General features: G+C 40.6%; 1 protein-coding gene across 1 annotated transcript in view; it reads left to right on the forward strand.

The window, feature by feature from the left end:
• The window catches only part of MYO1E (myosin IE), a 179,560-nt gene that overhangs the window by 71,237 nt on the left and 87,937 nt on the right, over nucleotides 1-20,386 (forward strand). Inside the window, exons 4-5 of the mRNA XM_075857925.1 lie at nucleotides 9,088-9,182; nucleotides 19,873-19,960. Of these exons, the coding sequence (XP_075714040.1) occupies nucleotides 9,088-9,182; nucleotides 19,873-19,960 (183 nt within the window). The remainder of the gene's footprint in view (nucleotides 1-9,087; nucleotides 9,183-19,872; nucleotides 19,961-20,386) is intronic.

Raw genomic sequence — 20,386 nt, forward strand, 5'->3', positions numbered from 1 at the left:
TTTTTTGTGGGAGATGAATTTACCAAAAAACCAGCGATTCTGGCTGTTTCATTTCTTTATTTTTTACGGCTTTCATTGTACAGACTAAATGATATATTGTTATAGTTCAGACTTTTCAGGAAGCGTGGATACCAGTCATGTTAATTTTTTACATTTGTGCTTGAGGAAAAAGGTTATTTCTTTTTTTTTTTTAATATATATATATATTTGGTACCATTTTGGGCTGCATATTTTTAATCCCTTTTTATTCAATTTTTTGTGGGAGATGAATTTACCAAAAAACCAGCGATTCTGGCTGTTTCATTTCTTTATTTTTTACGGCTTTCATTGTACAGACTAAATGATATATTGTTAGGCTATGTTCACACGGGGTCTTTTGCCGAGTTTTTTGACGCGGAAACCGCGTCGCAAAACTCGGCAGAAACGGCCCGAGAACGCCTCCCATTGATTTCAATGGGAGGCGTCGGCGTCTTTTTCCCGCGAGCAGTAAAACTGCCTCGCGGGAAAAAGAAGCGACATGCCCTATCTTCGGGCGCTTCCGCCTCCGACCTCCCATTGACTTCAATGGGAGGCAGGAGAAAGCGTGTTTTCTGCCCGCGGCGCTCAATGGCCGCGGGCGAAAAGCGGCGCGATCATTGCTATTCACACGGAGTATTTTGGGGGAGGAATATCTGCCTCAAAATTCCGTTTGGAGCTTTGAGGCAGATATTCCTCCCCCAAAATACTCCGTGTGAACATAGCCTTATAGTTCAGACTTTTCAGGAAGCGTGGATACCAGTCATGTTTATTTTTTACATTTGTGCTTGAGGAAAAAGGTTATTTCTTTTTTTTTTTTAATATATATATATATATGTATATAATGTTTTTTTTTAATACCTGTCCCTCCTAGGGGACTTGAACCACCTATCGTTGGATCGCTTCTATGATATATTGCAGTATAGCGTGAGACTAACACTTTCCTATAAAGCCCTGCAAGGGGGGGGGGGGGTGTTGCACTGTTACAGGGGGCTGCCCCCTGTTTCTAGTTATTTAAATGCCGCCATCTCTATTGCCCGCAGCGCTTAGCAGGTTAATCGAGCAGGATCTCGCTAGTCACCCTGAAGTTTTGGCTGTAACACAGCCGACACGTTTTTTCCACCCGACGTGCGTGTTGTATATATACGGCGGATGTCGGGAAGGGGTTAAACGGCTTGTATTTGGCATTATTCCCCTCTGCAGGCCCTCTCTCTAATTCTTGGTGGTCTCCAAGCTAGTGGGCGGAGCCTAGCTGTTATCAGGTCATCTATACACTGCACACACGGAAGGGGGGAATCTTGCTCTCTATCTATTACATATATAGATGCTGCAGCATCATGGAGGACATTATACAGCAGTACAGAACAGTAAGAACAAATGTACCTTTTTATAACGGTAATGCATAAACAACAATTCCCTAATTATATGCACGTTCTCAGACTCCCTTCAAGTAATAGAGCAGGAACGCCACAGGTAATTTAAATCACTTGCGGTTTTCCTGTCATCCTATCTCTTCTGCGGTTTATGGAATTTACGAACTTAAAGAGACTCTGTCACCACATTATAAGTGCCCTATCTCCTACATAAGGAGATCGGCGCTGTAATGTAGGTGACCGTAATGCTTTTTATTTAAAAAACGATCTATTTTCACAACGTTAGGAGCGATTTTGGTTTATGCTAATGAGTTGCTTAATGCCCAAGTGGGCGTTATACAGAGGAGTGTATGACGCTGACCAATCGGCATCATGCACTCCTCTCCATTCATTTAGACAGCAGAATCGCGTTCTTACTAGAACATGATCTGCAGCCATATACACAGCGATTCTGCTTGATTAACGTTACTGCAGTGTCCTGATAATGAATACACATGACCATCCAGCCTGGACGTCATGTGTATTCAGAATCCTGACACGTCTGAATCTTTTCTGTGAGATTTCCAGCATGGGAAACGAAATCTCGTTTATCTCCGTAATCTTGCGAGATTTCGTTTCCCGGTCTGGAAATCTCACAGAAAAGATTCAGACGTGTCAGGATTCTGAGTACACATGACGCCCAGGCTGGATGGTCATGTGTATTCATTATCAGGACACTGGATTAACGTTAATCAAGCAGAATCGCTGTGTATGTGGCTGCAGATCATGTTCTAGTAAGAACTCGATTCTGCTGTCTAAATGAATGGAGAAGAGTGCATGATGCCGATTGGTCAGCGTCATACACTCCTCTGTACAACGCCCACTTGGTCGAAAGTAAAAATACACCCACTTGGGCATTAAGCAACTCATTAGCATAAACCAAAATCGCTCCTAACGTTGTGAAAATAGATCGTTTTTTTAAATAAAAAGCATTAGGCTATGTTCACACGGGGTATTTTGCAGAGTTTTTTGACGCGGAAACCGCGTCGCAAAAACGGCCCGAGAACGCCTCCCATTGATTTCAATGTGAGGCGTCGGCGTCTTTTTCCCGCGAGCAGTAAAACTGCCTCGCGGGAAAAAGAAGCGACATGCCCTATCTTCGGGTGCTTCCGCCTCTGACCTCCCATTGACTTCAATGGGAGGCAGAGAAAGCGTATTTCGCGCCGTTTTATGCCCGCGGGGCTCAATGGCCGCGGGCGAAAATCGGCGCGAAAATCGCCGTGCAGGGAGAGGAATATCTGCCTCAAACTTCCAAACTGAATTTTGAGGCAGATATTCCTCCTGCAAAATACCCCGTGTGAACATAGCCTTACTGTCACCTACATTACAGCGCCGATCTCCTTATGTAGGGGACAGGGCACTTATAATGTGGTGACAGAGCCTCTTTAAACATACAATTTGTATAATAGAGAATTGCATAAAAAGCTGTGTACATATTCAGTCTTTTTATATGAACTTATTACAAAACCATTGCAAACTCTACTTTTTGCTGCTCAGGATACATAATACTTATATTACACTCCCACGTTTTGACACTCCCACATAGTGAATATCAGGAATTTAAATTTTCACTTACCCCTTTACTCCACTACGCATATATCCTCTAGGTTACATATGTAATACTGCTATTACTTTATTTTTTTACTGTATCTGTTGTGAAAGGCCTTAGATGTCACAAATGAGGAATATGGTCTAGTTCAGGGTGCATTCACACGTGGCATACTTGCCTTGTATTTCCGCAGTATAAAATTACTTTGAGAAAACTACAATGTACAGAGTAAGAATGCTTTAAAAAATGGAACTGTTAATAGTTATTTTTTATAAATTTAACAAAATACAAAGTAAATGAAGAGAAATCTAAATCCAATCCATATTTGGTGTGACTACCCTTTTGTATCTAGAAGAATTGATGCGGTCTTGAAGGCAGTCATGGTTTTTGTAGGATTGTACTCTGGTATAATTGATTAATCATCATTTCATATGTAGGTTGAAACAGTCATTAACTGTAACAGAAACTGCTGTGCAGGAGGCTTAAAACTGGGTGAGGAACAGCCAAACAATGCTACAAAGCTGAGGTTCAGGTAGACCGTTTCATGTCACAGGTCCAACATGGCAAGACTGAGTACAGTAACAAGACACAAGGTAGTTATACTGCATCAACAAGGTTTCTCCCAGGCAAAGATTTCAAAGCAGACTGGGATTTCAAGATGTGCTGTTCAAGCTCTTTTGAAGAAGCATAAAGATACGGGCAACGTTGAAGACTGTAGACGCAGTGGTCAACCAAGGAAACTTAGTGCAGCAGATCAAAGACACATCATGCTTCCATTTGAAGATGTCCAGCAGTGCCATCAACTCAGAACTGACAAACCAGTGAGACTCAAGTACACCCGTCTACTGTTTGGAGAAGTCTGTCCAGAAGTGGTCTTCATGGAAGAATTGCGACCAAAAAGCCATATCTTCGATATGGAAACATGGCCAAGCGTCTCAACTAAACACGAAAACATAGGGACTGGGGAGCAGAAATATGGTAGCAGGTGCTCTGGACTGATTAGATAACATTTTAAATATATGTCTCTAACAGGAAGCAGTTTGTTCACCGACGGGCTGGAGAGCGTTACAATGATGCGTGTCTGCAGGCAACAGTGAAGCATGGTGGAGGTCCTCTGCAAATTTGGGGCTGCATTTGAGCAAACTGAGTAGGGGATTTGGTCAAGATTAATGTTGTTGTCCTCCATGCTGAGAAATATAGGCAGATACTTATCCACCATTCAATACCATCAGGGAGGCGTATGATTGGCTTCAAATTTATTTTGCAGCAGGAAAACCACCTCAAACATACAACCAAAGTCATTAAGAACTATCTACAGCATAAAGAAGAACAAGGAGCCCTGTCAGTGATATGGTTCCCACAGAGCACTGATCTCAACAATGACTGTCTGGTATTACATGAGACAGAAGGAGTGGAGGAAGCCTACATCCAAAGAAGATATGTTAGTTCTCCAAGATGTTTGGAACAGCCTCTCTGCCGAGTTCATTCAAAAACTGTGTGCAAGTATACCTAGAAGAATTGATCGTGTTTTTGAAGTCAAAGGGTGGTCACACCATATATTGATTTTGATTTTAGATTTCTCATCTGTTCATTCACTTTGCATTTTATTAATTGATAAAGAAAACAAAACTATTAACACTCCTTTTTGAAAGCATTCTTACTGTGCAGCATTTTTCCACAGCTGCCTAAAGCTTTTGCATAGTATTGTATGCCTATGGGAAAAATACTCCAACTTGGATTTGTCTAGTTATTGCATTGCAGAATATTTTTTCTCATAAGCAATACATTGTAAAGTTTTCCGCGCTAATATTTACCCTGCAGAAATACAAAACAAGTATGCCACGTGTGACTGCACCCTAATAGTCCACGTTTCACTGTGTGTTCTACAGCAGCAACAAAGACAGATCTATCTATTGCAATGATCAAACATATTTAGCATTATTTAGCACTTAGTACAGAGAGGAAATCAGTAAAAAGATAAAACAAGAAGTCACAGTAAAAAAAAAAAAAAAAAAAGATGAATCAAACTGTCTGTACAGTAAGTCCAATGAAATCCACCTGGCCACTTCCTCTTTTCCTGAGAATAGAATAGTGAAGGCAGATCTGTTTAAATTCTGATCATGTGAGGGCTGACATATCAATTTGGTTAATATCCTATTTGCACGAGACTCTGGGTCACATGATTCTTCTAACAGTTTTACCTATGGATGGCGACCACCTGTGTTTTTATTATTTCATGTATTAATTGGTATTTTATGGATCAGTGTAGGGCATTATGATTGTAGCCAATAACTAACAACGAATTAGTTATAAAGTTTTACAAACCCTATTCTGGCAGTGAAAATATGTCACTCCGCACCTTTTAGCACATACTTCTAGGCAGGATGTGGAACTAGTTTTAGTTTTCATTTGCAAAAGATAATTCCAGTACAAGATGAATATTCCAAAGTCAAAATATGTAGTTAGCAAAAAAATGACAAAGTTTACATACCTGTGACTTGTTTACAAGTTTTTGGTAATTTCCATGTGTACTCTGTTTACTGCAAAGCAGTTACATGGTCCACGTTTTCTGTACTGTGCTTCCAGTATGACCACTGATGTCTGTCACTTTTTTTTTTTTTTTTTTTCTCTTCCCCCCCTTTAGTGGATATTCACCTTTTGAACAGTAGTTTACACTTTCCAGATATAATCTATGTTAAAAAGCTAGGTAGTCTTGAAAAAACAATGCATTACTTTTATTTCTTTTTTTGTGGGGCCAAAAATAATACAAAAAAAGGTGCAGAATGCCGCACAACAAAGTGCACAAGGATGTGGTCCATCACAAGTCCTCTCCATAAGGAGACAAACCCGTCAACCTATTCCCTCAACCCTCCTAGCCATAAGGCTCTGCAAGTGTCAGAGACAAGTGGCCTACCTTGCCGAAGCTTAGACCCAGCTGTGTTCTGGCATCTGCCTAGGCATCGAATCCCCCAGAACTTGAAAATCTATGGTTTTTCCTCCAAAAGGGGCATGAGAATGACCTATTAGAAAGAGGGACACTCATAAAGGCACCGCACCCTAAAAAATCCTTGTGACGAACAAAGGAATGGCCTATGGGGGAACGTAACTAGATCCATATTTTTCTGTTTTATTTTTCTATTTAGCTGCCTGCATTCACAATTTTGCTGGTTGGAAACCGTTAAGCTTGTAGAAATAGTAAGAAAAGGCAACAGCACACAATCTTTACTTCAAAACAATACTTGCTGGTTTATTCACAGTGAAGACTGTGTGCTGTTGCCTTTTCGCACTCTTTTGGACTGTTTTCGTAGGAAGGGTCCATCCCAAACGGTAACTTGAATAAAGCCACCCTATTGATAGTGTGCCACCTGTTTTATATATACTGCCAAAGAGCTTAGCTGAACTCTTATGCTGTACTAGTTTTTTTTTCTACAACAAATTACTATACAGCGCCTGACGTAGAGACTACTCTTCCCACAACGCCAATCACCAGATTAAGGCCCCATGCACACGACCGTGCCCGCAATCACGGCCCGCGATTGCGGGCACGGCCGGCCGCTGACTGACAGCCGCATTTTCTGGCCGTGCTCCCATACAAAGTATGGGAGCACGGCCCGCAAAATGCGAAAGAACGGACATGTTCCATAATTCCCGGAACATTTCCACGGCACTGACACCCTTCCGTAGTGCTACGGAAAGGTGTCAGTGTTCAATGAAAGTAATGTGTGCATAAGACATTTAGTCAGCAAGGCATGCTGGGAGATTTTAGCCCTCAAACATGCAGAGTTGTGACTGTAGTTCTGAACTATAATACAGGCTGTAATCAGATCAGATCAAGATAAGTAATATATTTACAAAGTTATTAAATTTTTATGTAGCTTATACCTGTATGTAAACCGTAAAATAGTATTCAAAATAGCACATACACTTTAAGGCCTGGCTCACAGTTTGTTTTTTTTTGCAGGCAGAATAAATCTGCCTCAAAATTCCTTCAGGAATTTTGGCCTGCCTGTGTTTTGTCAGTTTTTCTGCCTCCCATTGAATTCAATTGGAGGTCAGAGGCGGAACGGCGGCAAAAGACAGGACATGAGGCTATTTTTTTTTTCTAAAAGCCGCCCGGGGAAAAAAAAACTCTGCCTCCCATTGAAATCAATGGCAGGTGGTTTTGGCAATTTTTTGGCGCTGACTAATACCTGATTATAAACTTTGGGTTAACAAGAGATATATAATATATATATATTCAGATTCCACTCACGACAGAATTTTGCAGAAATGTTTATAGAAGTGAGGTTTTGCCAAAGTGAAAATCATCTCTTGCATTTTCATAATCCATCTGTATTTCATATGTGCTCAGGAAAATGGCCACATTGTGGATTTTCAAAGCTTTTCCTGATGGAATGAATATGACATATTTCTTGGGAAAAAATTGAAATTGAACCAAATAACCAATTTCTGTAAGGTTTACTTTTTACAAGGACCTTGTAAAACCTGCCCTGTCCAACCATTCTGTTTTGAGATCAACCTTGTTGATGAACAGCTACCCATAACAATTGCATAAATAAAGACAAAATACAACATGCTAACTTTTCATTTTCATTTTTTATTTTTTTTTGCGTTAATGAATAGCATAACATTAAAAATTTATTGTTAAACATTTTGAGGACAATTGTGACATTGGATTTAGGTAAGAGTTGATAGCAATTTACAGTGCTTATTATTGTAATTTATTTATATCATGGCTTAAAGAGGCTCTGTCACCACATTATAAGTGCCCTATCTCCTACATAAGGAGATGGGCGCTATAATGTAGGTGACAACAGTGCTTTTTATTTAGAAAAAGGATCTATATTTTACCACGTTATTAGTGATTTTAGCTTTATGCTAATGACTTTCTAAATGGACAACTGGGCGTTTTTTTTACTATTGACCAAGTGGGCGTTGTACGTAGGCGTGTGTGACACTGACCAAACACTGCATTGTTCACTATGTGCTGTCTTATACTGACACATTAACGTTACTGTGGTGTTTTTAGACCGTGACTAGACATTCCTTCCAGACAGGACGGGATGTCTATTCACAATCCCAACACTTTGGTAACGTTTCTGTGGTACATACAGCACAGAAAGCGTAATCTCGCTGTAACCTGTCATTTACAGCGTGATCTCGCTTATAAGTACCACAGAAACTTTACCAAAGTGTCGGGATTGTGAATAGACATCCCGTCCTGTCTGGAAGGAATGTCTAGTCACGGTCTAAAAACACCACAGTAACGTTAATGTGTCAGTATAAGACAGCACATAGTGAACAACGCAGTGTCACTATGCGTTGACTAAATGAATGGAGAGAAGTGTATGACGCTGATTGGTCAGAGTCATACACTCCACTGTACAACGCCCACTTGGTCAATAGTAAAAAAAACGCCCAGTTGCCCATTAAGAAAGTAATTAGCATAAAGCTAAAATCGCTAATAACGAGGTAAAATATAAATAGATCCTTTTTCTAAATAAAAAGCATTACTGTCACCTACATTACAGCGCCCGTCTCCTTATGTAGGAGATAGGCCACTTATAATGTGGTGACAGAGCCTCTTTAAATCTCCACTAATGGTTACTCTGTCTGGACAGCATTTTTTTTTATATCCAAGTGCAAGGACTTTTACATGACCATGTCTGACCCCTTCCAAAAGCGCACGGGCAAAAGAAAACGTGTTCCTTAAATTAGACCCAAAGAAAATGGAAGCAGCACTCAAAGTAAATAATTGGCTCCTGAAACGTCACAAGAAAAAAATGAAGCAAAGTCTACTCCTGTGTTGAGCTGAAATGTCACAATGACAAATTTATTGTTTATTTTGAGTGCTGCCTCCATCTTATTTTAGTTTATTATATAGGATATTGGATTGGGTCCCCTGAGACCTGCACCAAGACTTTTTTTTATACGATGTGCTCTTTCCCCAAAGTAGATGTTGCATTTTATATGGGTTTTATTCATGGTAAAAAAAAAAAGGAACCCCCCCCCCCCTCCAACCTAAATCTTGGCAGCAGTACCTGTGATCTAGATCGATATTCATTTACTTTTTCATTCCAACTTTTTCCCAAAAACTTTACTGTGTTTTAGGCTCAGTATGAAAATCCACCACATATCTATGCATTAGCCGACAACATGTACAGAAACATGATCATTGACCGGGAAAACCAGTGTGTCATTATAAGGTAAGGAACTTCAATTTGTTTATAGTTTCTTGGTGTTCTATTTTATGAGCTTCTTGTTTTTGTTTTTGTTTTTTATTAATTTATAGCAAAATGTTAAAGTAAGGTTTCAACTTTCAACCTGGCTGCCTGGTCTGACGTGATGGCTTTTATGTTTACAAAAGCCATAGCAAATTGATCTGTTATGATCTGTTTTATAATGGATCCCATTGACTGTCACACTTCCATTTTCTAATTGACTGAATTGACGTAAGAATAGCGTAACATGCTGTTCTAATCTATCTAATAAAAAAAAGAGGAAACATTAGAAAAAAGAACAGGTGTGAACACAATCTTGCATGACATCATGAGAAACTCCATACAGCCACAAAGTGGCAGGTTTTTGGCAGTAATCTTTAAAACTGAAAGGTCATTCCATACATCTGATTGAAGTTGTTTCTATTTCTGCAAAATGTGCTTTTATTTCTGCAAACCCCGTGAAGATTTATGGGATAGTCATAGAGATAATTGCAACAATTCTGCAACATGTGAACATGCCTAAACCCTGTCTCTGCATTCTTCTCCTCCCTGTCTGTCCAATTTATGGTTTTACATTAGAAGCATTTCTTTCTACCTGAGGAGGTTTTTAAACATTTTACAGAACACCTGCAGGCAAGGAATGGGGAGCTGCAAACGACAGGTGGGGAAGACGCCACTTCCACCTAATAAGAGATATCTTACAAACAACGCATAAGCACACTTTAATGTATGCTGTAGGATTGAAAAATAAAGTTTACACTGTTAAAATATTAGTCACCATCAGGGCAATACCCACCTGGCTGATAACGGAGGTCCCTGCCAGAAGTAATTTAAGTAAATACTTTTGTTTGGGGAACTCAAATACTTCCTATCAGATTCTATTTGAAACACACTGAGTGTTCTTCTTTTGAAGGTTCCCATCTAGGGTGGTCGGGAAATGACGAATTGGGCATTCTGAGGTTCTCTCCAATGCTAATATTTTTGCTACAGTATTTGTGTTTTACCTTACTACAAGTTACTGTATTCAACAAAGTTTGTAAAGTTTTTTTTCCTAAAATGTTGGTGTTTCACATGATATTGCTATTGGACAAATGTATTCTAATTCTCTCACATACTTGCATCTGTTGCCCAAACCTCAAAATTTTGTTATGCTTGGAAGAAAAAAAAAAAAAATGAGTTGGTCTATTTTTAGTGAAGATCAAGTTGTGATCACAAGTGGGAACCTTTTTTTTTTTTCTGCCAAGGGCCAGGTCAATTGGATGTTTATAACATCACTCGGGGGCCATACAAAATTATCAACTTAAAAATTACCCTGCTATAGATGGTCAAACATTTAATTAACTCACCCCTAATGTGATGGCTGGAACTTCTTATCTTTGGCGAGGCGTGTGATGTTAGCTGGTATTAATGTTACTGCATCAGTCAGTCTGGAGCGGTCGACTCTTTGGTAAGTTTTGAAAAGAACTTGCAGCAGTAAGTTGTTCCGACTTACTTAAAGGGGTTTTCCCATCAAGGAAATTTGACCAATCCCCATCCACTGGATATGTCAGATGGATGCGGGACCCAACTCTGGGACCTGCACCTATCTCTCTAATGGGGACCTCTAAACCCCGTTCTACCTCTGTGTTATGGCTGATTTCCGACCATGAAGAAAACAGCGTAGCTCGCTGAGCTACGCCGTTTCGGTAACTCCGATAGTGAATGGCTATTATGGAAGCAGCTTAGCATGCTGTTTCCGTAACTACCATTCAGTTCTATGGGACTTACGGAAACAGCGTAGCTCTTATTCATGATGGGAAATCACAAGCTTCAGCCACAACACAGAGGTAGAATGGGGCCCCGTTCTAAAGAGAGATCTGGAACCTGCACCTATCTGACATTTATTACATATCCAGTGGATAAATCCTAAATCTCCTTGATGTGAAAACCCCCTTTAGGTCACCTGACCTCACTTCAAGCATTTAGGACAGTTCCTATGTCTACACTAAAGCTAAATTTCTACATTTAGGCCTCAGCTAAGTTTCAAAATTTTAGGTCAGGAGCAGGGCAGATGGAGCCAAGTACTGTCAATCACTACTAGTGCGGATTTGGCGGTCTGAATGAGGTCAGTGCCTGTCGGCCCGGGAGTGGACCAGTCCGGTCACCTCAGCTCACGTCAGGTGACTGGACTGGTCGACTCCAGGGCCGGCATACACCAGCCTTACTCAGACCACCACCATACTTCGCTCCATCAGCCCTCCGCCCTACTCCCTCATATTTAGGAGCAGGAGGATGGAGCCAAGCAGAAAATTACACGGCTGCATCGGCCGTCAGTGAGTGCTGTGACGGGAGTGGACCAGTCCAGTCACCTGACCTCACGTCACGGACGTGAGGTCAGGTGACTGGACTGGTCCACCCTCGGGCCAGCACGAACCAAACTCCCTCAAACAGCTGCCGCCCTACTTGGCTCCCTCCGCCATCCTCCTGCTCCTAAATGTGAGTGAGTAGGGCGGATGGAGCCAAGTAGCGAATGACGCGGCGGCAGCGCGGTCTGAGTGAGGTCGGGCCAGACCAAATGATCTCGCAGGCCTTATACGGCCCGTGGGCCGGATGTCCCCCACCCCTGCCTCAGAGGGTATGTGTAATGGAAGCATCTGGATAGCAAGTAAAGTGGATGTTACACATAGGTATTCACAGTAACTGGAGCTTTGCTTGCTTGTTTTCTGCAAAATATAATTATCTATAAAGGAGAAAATAACTGATAAGTAGGAAAAAATAATGATCTATTTTAACCCAGTGGTGCATTGCCTTTTGCCAGTGACATCTGAGAGGAGAGTATTGTGTGGCTTAAATTATAGCGTATTTTGATGAAAGCAATAACCAAGTTAAAGGACACATTGAATGAAGTGGAAACTTTAAAATTAATTGGGAATGACTGTCCTGCTTTGGGCTAATAGGATAAAAATGCCACTAAAACCATGAGACGTTGGAGCAGATGGTGAAAATGGGGGCATATTTTATCAAACTGCAAAGTTACACATCTTATAACTGTGCCTCAACGTTTGGTGGAGTTTATCCTAAGATTATGGAATATCTGGCACAGATGGATGAACAATGTATTCGCTTAATATTTTTTGTGAGGAATAGGACAAAGACATTCCTAACATTCAATTATATTAAAGTGCCAGCAACAGGACAGAATGAAATACTGCTGGTATTCTTATTTATTGTAATGTGAAAAAATGAATAAAACGTAACTTCCATACAGGGAAGCCCAGTGTGCTTGGTGTAACTGGTTTTTGGAGTAAAAAATGTTACACTTCTTTTAATTAAACACGTTTGATAAATTTGTGACCACACCAACAAACCGAAAGCTTTTGGCCATTAAAAAAAGGGACCGCTAAAAGCCGTATACATATGCATAATTTTCTATTCTACATGCACTTTAAGTACTGCCTGCGTTAATTTTTCATAAATCTGCCCCAATGTCTGATTTTGTATATTTTTAATTTTGTATCAATATTTCATAGTAAACAAACTATATTTTACACCATTCTCATGTTGGTAGATGACATCATCCCAACCACAAAGCTTCCAATATTTAACCCCAAAGCCACATTTCCATTTCTCGTTTCATGGATAGCAGCATAAGATCAGCACTATGTATCTTCCTTTTATGCTGAGATTATTTGTATTTTCTGCAATTCAACACTACTGTGGAAAAAAATTGGAGTGTTTATATTGTGGTGGTGCCATTAATTTTTTTTCTTATTTTCCACAGCCCTGTTATATTTATTTTTTATTTTTTTTTGCCTTTCACGACAAAGTTTCTCACTTTTTTTTATTTTTTATTGCTCCTCTACAAAGCTCTTAATTATGAACCTTCCTAAACTACTCACCTTTCTAGTATCCGGGTCAGCTAACGATCTACAGCGATCATACTTGCGTATGACAAAGCCTCACTCCATCTGCAAAACTTCACCTGTACTTTGGAATACTTTCACTGTTTGCAGACTCCTTTTATAAATATTTTTTTTGCTTTGTGTCCTTTTTGCTTCCTTTTGCTTTGTTCTTAGTAGATGTTGTAATCCAGATTTTTTTTAGGCCACTTTCACTGTAATTTGCTTCAGTATTTTTGTAAGCCAAAACCAGGAATGACTTGTATAAAGTCTGGTTGAGAACAGGGAGAACAAATAGGCGCTACATAGGGTGAGTACGTCCAGATTAGCAATAGCTTTCTCTGTTAGGTATAGTAAACGGAGGCTTACCTTTAGGGGTTGTGCATTGATAGGCACAACAATATTGCGGAGCCAGTTGGTTAGGAAGGATACTGCCGATTTCGTAATCCATAGAGCGTCAGGTGCCAACTTCACTGGGGAGTAAATGCAGGTAGATAAAAACAATGGGAACCAGGTGGGATCCACTGTGAAAAAGACACCATCCAGGCGCAATACTTCCACGAGTCAAACAAGCATATCAGATGAGATAAATAAATACATTGGGAGGTTGTCTATTGGATATTAAAAAAAGAGTAGTGGAAAGTAAGATAATTAAAACTGAGAGTCTAAGCCCAAATTGACTATAAAGTGCAAATCTTAATGGGTAGTGTAAAAGGGGCTAGGGTAATAGCGGTGTTCACTGGCCTAGTTATGCGTAGTTCCCCTACATTTTTCTTATACGAACGTCAATCTAATTGCTTTGCTACTAAGTAAGGGAATATAATTGTATAGTAAATAAAAAATATTTATTATTACAATCACTCTTCGATACACCAAACACCGTAAATAATCACAGTATAATATCAGTATATTCCAATACACATAATGACTTAATGTGTATTGAAAACAAACCCTACACGTGGTACAGTATAAACAAGGTATCACAATCCTAATCTATACCACCCCCCACGTACCTAAATATACATATGTACGTTGCAATACATGAACACTCACTATTTCTGTCCCACTTCCTCCTAAATAGAACTGTTCCTGTACATTAAGGGTTAACAAGGGAGGTGGAGGATAAATGGTTACCAAGGGATATTCAGGTAAAGGGTTAATATGCGGGCAGGTGACAGGGTTAACTAGAGATGTACCAGGGGATGTGCAGGTAAGTAAAGGGTTAACCCCGGGAACAGGGCATGTGCAGGTGGGAAAGTGTTAACTCAAGGATATACCAGGGGCTGTACAGGCAGCTGGGAAAAGGGTTAACTAGGGATATGGGATTGTGCAGGTGATGTGAGGGTTGGAAGAGTTAATGGGTATGCTCGTTGTATAGGGGGAGGGTAAGGCTTAAATATCTCGTTGTGTAGGGGGAGGGAGGTGATACGTAGTGGTGAGGGATGCAGCCGGGGAGAAGGAGAGGTCCGTTGGTGGAGCGGTGAGGAAGAGGAGGCAGGAGCCGGTCTGAAGAAGAGCCAGAGGTCCGCAGGGTAGGAGACGGGAGGCAGGACAGGTGAGCCGGTGTTGGTGGAGTGGTGAGGGCAGGTCCAAGCTGGCGAGCGTACAGACGCAGGGCTATTTAAACCCTGCCGGTACGCTCTTAGCTGGGAGCGAGTGGACTGGCCCCCGGGTAACTTGCGTCGGCGCGCTGATATGACATCACCGGCCAACCCATGAGCGTGAGAGTGCCCATGCGCGCGGAATCTCCATCTTTAATAAATTTAATAAAGAGTGGGATTGTATAATTAGAGCCGATACAGTGAATTATAAACTGTGATATGAAATGGATGTATATAAAATGAATATATAATAAATAAAGTTCTCTTGCACAATTTCCTGATTCGGACTTCATTTTTGTTGAAATGAGATATGAGGAGGGGAGAGGAATAGGAGGAGAGTGGGGGTACGTGTCTTTGGGTGAGGGAAATGGGCTCAGGGCATGCTTTTATTTTCTCTAAAAGGAGTAGAAGCGGTAAATTTAATACAAAATGAGGCTTACAGAAATAATTAAAGGACCTATGGAGGCAGAAAAAAATGGCTGCATGGGGGTATGGATCTGCTTTAAACGTATATTGGTGTTGATAGGCTAAGGTGGGCTAACTTAGAAGTTACTTTCAAGGCTTTTGTTCAGTCCGAATGGCATCAGACCGTTGATTTTAAAGATCCAAAACATCTCATGTTAGCGTAATAGTTGGAAACGGTCTGTTGAGGAGAGTGGGATTTGCACAATCGGTGTAACTGAAAAGTGGTTGAAGTCACAGTTGTGTGATCGGAGGGTGTATCTTGAGATGCTGTGTTTAGTGTACCCGTTGGTGACATTCCATCAATGCTCGTTGATTTCTCTCCCGTATTGTTTGGATAGTGCGGCCTATGTACTGAAGTCCACAGTTAGGGTATGTTCACACGGCAGCCTCCGTTACGGCTGAAATTACGGAGCTGTTTTCAGGAGAAAACCGCTCTGGAATTTCAGACGTAATGGCATGGGCAGGCGTTTTTCGCTGCGGCCATTACGGACGTAATTGGAGCTGTTTTTCCATAGTCAATGGAAAATGGCTCGAATTACGTCTCAAGAAGTGACGGGCACTTCTTTGACGCGGGCGTCTTTTTTTACGCTACGTCTTGACAGCGGCGCGTAAAAAAAATGACCGTCTGCACAGTACATTGTAAAACCCATTCAAATGAATGGGCAGATGTGTGCCAACGCTTTGGAGCCGTATTTTCGAACGTAATTCGAGGCTAAAACGCCTGAATTACGTCCGTAAATAGGGTGTGTGAACCCAGCCTCACATTCTAAAATATGGATAATGTAAGAAGACGAGCAGGAAACAAATGATTTGATTAGGAATTCTTCATCAGTATTCTTACTTTTGAATGTGTATTTTCTGTTAGGCTGGGTTCACACGACCTATTTTCGGACATAAACGAGGCGTATTATGCCTCGTTTTACATCTGAAAATACGGCTCCAATACGTCGGCAAACATCTGCCCATTCATTTGAATGGGTTTGCCGACATACTGTACCGACGACCTGTCATTTACGCATCGTCTGACAGCTGTCAAACGACGACACGTAAATTGACTGCCTTGGCAAAGAAGTGCAGGACACTTCTTTGCAACGTAATTTGAGCCGTTCTTCATTGAAGTCAATGAAGAGCAGCTCAAGATTACGGGTGTCAAAGACTCCTCGCATAATGCGAGGAGGAGCTTTTACGTCTGAAACGACGCAGCTGTTTTCTCCTGAAAACAGTCTGTCTTTTCAGATGTAAAAGACAGTTCTCGTGTGCACATACCCTTAGTAATGGAGTTGCAGCATTTGCATTTTTTTTCCGGTTACATCTGTAGCTGCCTTTAAGATCGTGAAAAAGAGCATTTTTGGTGCCCAAAATTCCTGGTTTGGTTTTCTGACTAAGTTTGCTTGGTGCTAGTATATTTTTCAAGGTCTGACATCTTCGATAGGTCACTTGTGGTCTGATTGGTAGGTAATTTTTTAGAAAGGTGTCTCCTTTCAGGGTCAGCCAGTGTTTCTGTAGGTATTAAATTTCTGGCTTCTTGTCCCCTTTGAGACATTGCTTTTGGGTATTAAACTGTTGTCCTGTGTGATGGCCTTTGCTCATTGATAGGCGGTTTCAATGATTTTGTTTGGATATCCTTTTAGCCTTGAATCTGGCTTTCAAAGTCTTGCTTTGGTCTGTGTAGTCAAATATTCTTGTACAGTTGCGTTTTAGTCTTACGCTGACTGGAAGGAATATTTGTCTTCCATTTTTTGTGATGGGAACTATGGAAGTCCAGATAGCTAGCGCTGTCTACTTTTTTTTAAATAAGACTTGGTTATGATTGTGTTATTGGCTCCCAATAGATTAAAATCTAAGTATTCAATGCTGGTGTGTGTGAGTTTTGGTAAATTTCAGGCCCCATTTGTTATTGTTCAGGGACTCCATAAATCCTAAGGCACTATCTATGCTTCCATCCCAAATTAGGATAAGGTCATCTATATACCTCTTGTATAGAATATTTTTTTTTTCCACATTTGGTTGCTGCGAATAAAGGTTTCTTCAAAATGCACCACGTAAAGGTTTGCGAAACTGGGCGCAAAACGTGTCCCCATTGCGGTCCCCTGGGTTTGTTTATACAATTTACCTTCAAATTGGAAGATATTGTGTGTTAAAATATAATGGATACTTTGTAGCAGGAATTCGGTCTGTGCTTCAGACATTAGTTGGTCCATGGAAAGGTAATGATGTACCGAGTTTATGCCTTTTTATCATGCGGGATGTTGGAGTAGAGCGCTGTCGCATCTAGAGTGAGCCCTATGTATGTATTTTTCCAGCTTATGTCCAGTTTAATTTTAATGAGGCTTGCAGAGTCTTTGAGGTATGACTCCAGTTTTGTCACATGTTTCTGTAAAAGGACATCTCATTCACGTGCAATCTATCGCACTATATTGATGATTGGTCTGCCTGGCGCTTTTGTGTACTTTTGGGAGATGGTAATAAAAAATTGGCATCGCAGGATTCTTTATCCAAATATATATATTAATTTTTTTAAATTTTTTTTTAGTAATGATGTGGGCTGCTTCGGCCTTATCGAAGATTTTTGAATTCGTGTGTACATGGAGGTGGGGTTTTCAGACAATGTGACATAGAATTCTTTGTGGTGTTGGATAACTACCGCCTCCTTTTGTCTGCGCTTCTAATGATTTATCTCCTGATTTCTCGTGAGGTCTGTCAGAGCCCTCCTCTCTGATGTTGTAAGGTTCTTGAGTGTAGCAATTCCATGCTTGATTGATTTAAAGTCTTTGGCCACCATATCAAAAAATGTTTTGATGGGGTTTCATCTATGGTGGATGGGATTGAAAAATGATTTTGGTTTGAGAGCTGTAGAAATAGCAGGTGGAGATGTGAGGTGGCTTGTTGAAGGTAAGATGGGTCCAACAGTCTTCTGGTTGTTCTTGACCAGGGCAAAGTGCCTTTTGAGCGTGATTTTTCTAATGAACGCATTTAGGTCCACAAATAGGTCGAATTCATAACATTTTGTCGAAGGGCAGAAGGACAGGCCTTTGGTTAGTAATTGTACTTCCTGTTCTGCTAGTTTGTATGTGGAGAGGTGGAAGATTTTGACTTTATAATCTTGTTCTTTTTCGATAGTGGGTTTGTTGTTCGGTCTCCCTCTGCAGCCTCTGAGTTTTCTTTTTTGGCTTAAAGGGTGAAAAGTTAGTTATTTTTGTATTGTTTGGACTTTTTCCTTATTGGGTATGTTGCTTCCGGGGTGATAACCTCTGGTAGTGTGTAGAGTTGGGAGAAATGTTGGGAAAAAGTAGTCTTCTTGCTAGGGGAGTTTGAGTAGTTCCTCGTCAAAGTTATTGTGTGTGGTGAGGAGGGGGTCATCGATCTGGGGAGAAGAGGTTTGGGATGAATTGATCTCGGAGGATGGAATGAAGAAGTGTACCGTAGGTTTGTGAATCGCGGAGAAGGAAGTAGGTGGAAGGTTGAAGGGACAGCCATCCGTTAGATTGAGATCTGTTGTGGATGCAAAAGTGGATGGATCAGAGCATACTGTAGTGATTGATGGTACGGAGGGAACAGGAAAATGGATACGGTGGGTGAGGGGGGTAAATAAAAGTGGATTTGTGGAAACCAGCACTGTATTGAAAGGCCAAGGTATATCAGATGGTAAAAGGGAATGGGAATGTTGGGGGGATTTATTCTTTGTGGGGACTTGATGATGCTTGGATGCTGAGATGTTGTAAGGATGGGGAGAGGTGAAAACCAGGAATGGGACTAAGACACGTAAGAGGTGCAAATCTTTCTATTATATTTATTCTTTGTGTAGGAGCCACTCCTAGTGTTGTTTTTTTAACGTTTAGTGTGTACGTTGGGAAAGCTCCCTACGTGTACACAAAATTTGTCCATAGGGCTTTATTGTCAGACTGAGGCCAAAAGAGAATTTTTGGCCTCCATTTGGCCAGTATAAGTCCAGTATATAGCAAAAAAAGTATAGAAAAGTCGTACACTATGCTACTCTATCTCGCGGAGTCTAGAAAAAAAAACTATAGGTTAAACGTTTAACATGGTAGCCAATGGGTGACGGATGCCACTGTTAGGCATCCAGATCACAAAATAAATGATAGCATCTTCCTTAGATAAGCATTATTTCTTCATGCCAAACTTGTGCATACATAAGAGGCAATATTTGGGACACATACAATTGGGCCTTCCTCAAGACCTAAATGAATGGGGTCGAAATGTCGCCTATTATGTATTTACAAGTTTGACCTAAATAAGGCTGATCTAAGGAAGATGCTGTCTATACTGTGAACTGTCTGTTATGAGTGAACCATCCCACTGGACCACTCTGCATCATTGATCTGAGAGATGGGTGCTGTTCCTAGTTGTTTTTTACGGGACGGTATTGGCATCTGTCACCGCCTACATTTAATGTATACGTCTGGAGCTCTTCTTGGCATATACCTCAAACGAAGACCATAAAATGGGATACAAACCTAACCTTACAAATATTAGTACAAAATACTGAACTAAATACCGTGCAAAAGTGGCCTTATACTGTTTGGGAATGAGGAATTTCTTCCTTTCCCCATTTCTTTATGGCTGTGAAAAATGCAGTAGTTATATAACCGGTTAACTAAAACATGACCTCTGAACTTTTTTTTAATTGCACTTTTTCATGATTGTTAGAATCTTATTCTAGTACAGGGTATAATGTGTATTTCCTTGCCTTCTTTTTCTTTTTCCACTTAGCGGAGAAAGCGGTGCAGGAAAAACAGTGGCTGCAAAATATATTATGGGCTACATTTCTAAAATATCAGGGGGAGGCCCAAAAGTTCAGGTGAGAAAAATGACATTTGTTTCTGCTATTTTTACAATAAGCAATTGTATCTGTGTTAGAGTTATCATTTCTAATTTTTAGTTGCAGTACTTATCCTATGTTTATGAGCTTGACATACTATTTTCGTGCTAAAAACTGCTGGAAATGATCTATTCTATAGTGAGATTACCTCCTGCAGTCCAAAACCATTCCAGTAGGTAAAGTGTATACGTAGACGATTGGCTTCAGTCTGTTTGTGTGTATTCTCAGACATAGGAACATTAGACTACATGTTCCTCTATTGCGGGAGCAAAAAATGCATGACCTGTACTGCTCTGCAGAAAATAATGGCTCTTTAAATAAAATAGATTTATTAATCATCCAATATGATCATTATTGCAGGTTAGGTATCTGCTTTTTATGCCTATTGTCACTTTTCTAAAATGT

Source organism: Rhinoderma darwinii, chromosome 3 (assembly GCF_050947455.1).
Source record: "Rhinoderma darwinii isolate aRhiDar2 chromosome 3, aRhiDar2.hap1, whole genome shotgun sequence".
NCBI classification, from domain to species: Eukaryota; Metazoa; Chordata; class Amphibia; order Anura; family Rhinodermatidae; genus Rhinoderma; species Rhinoderma darwinii.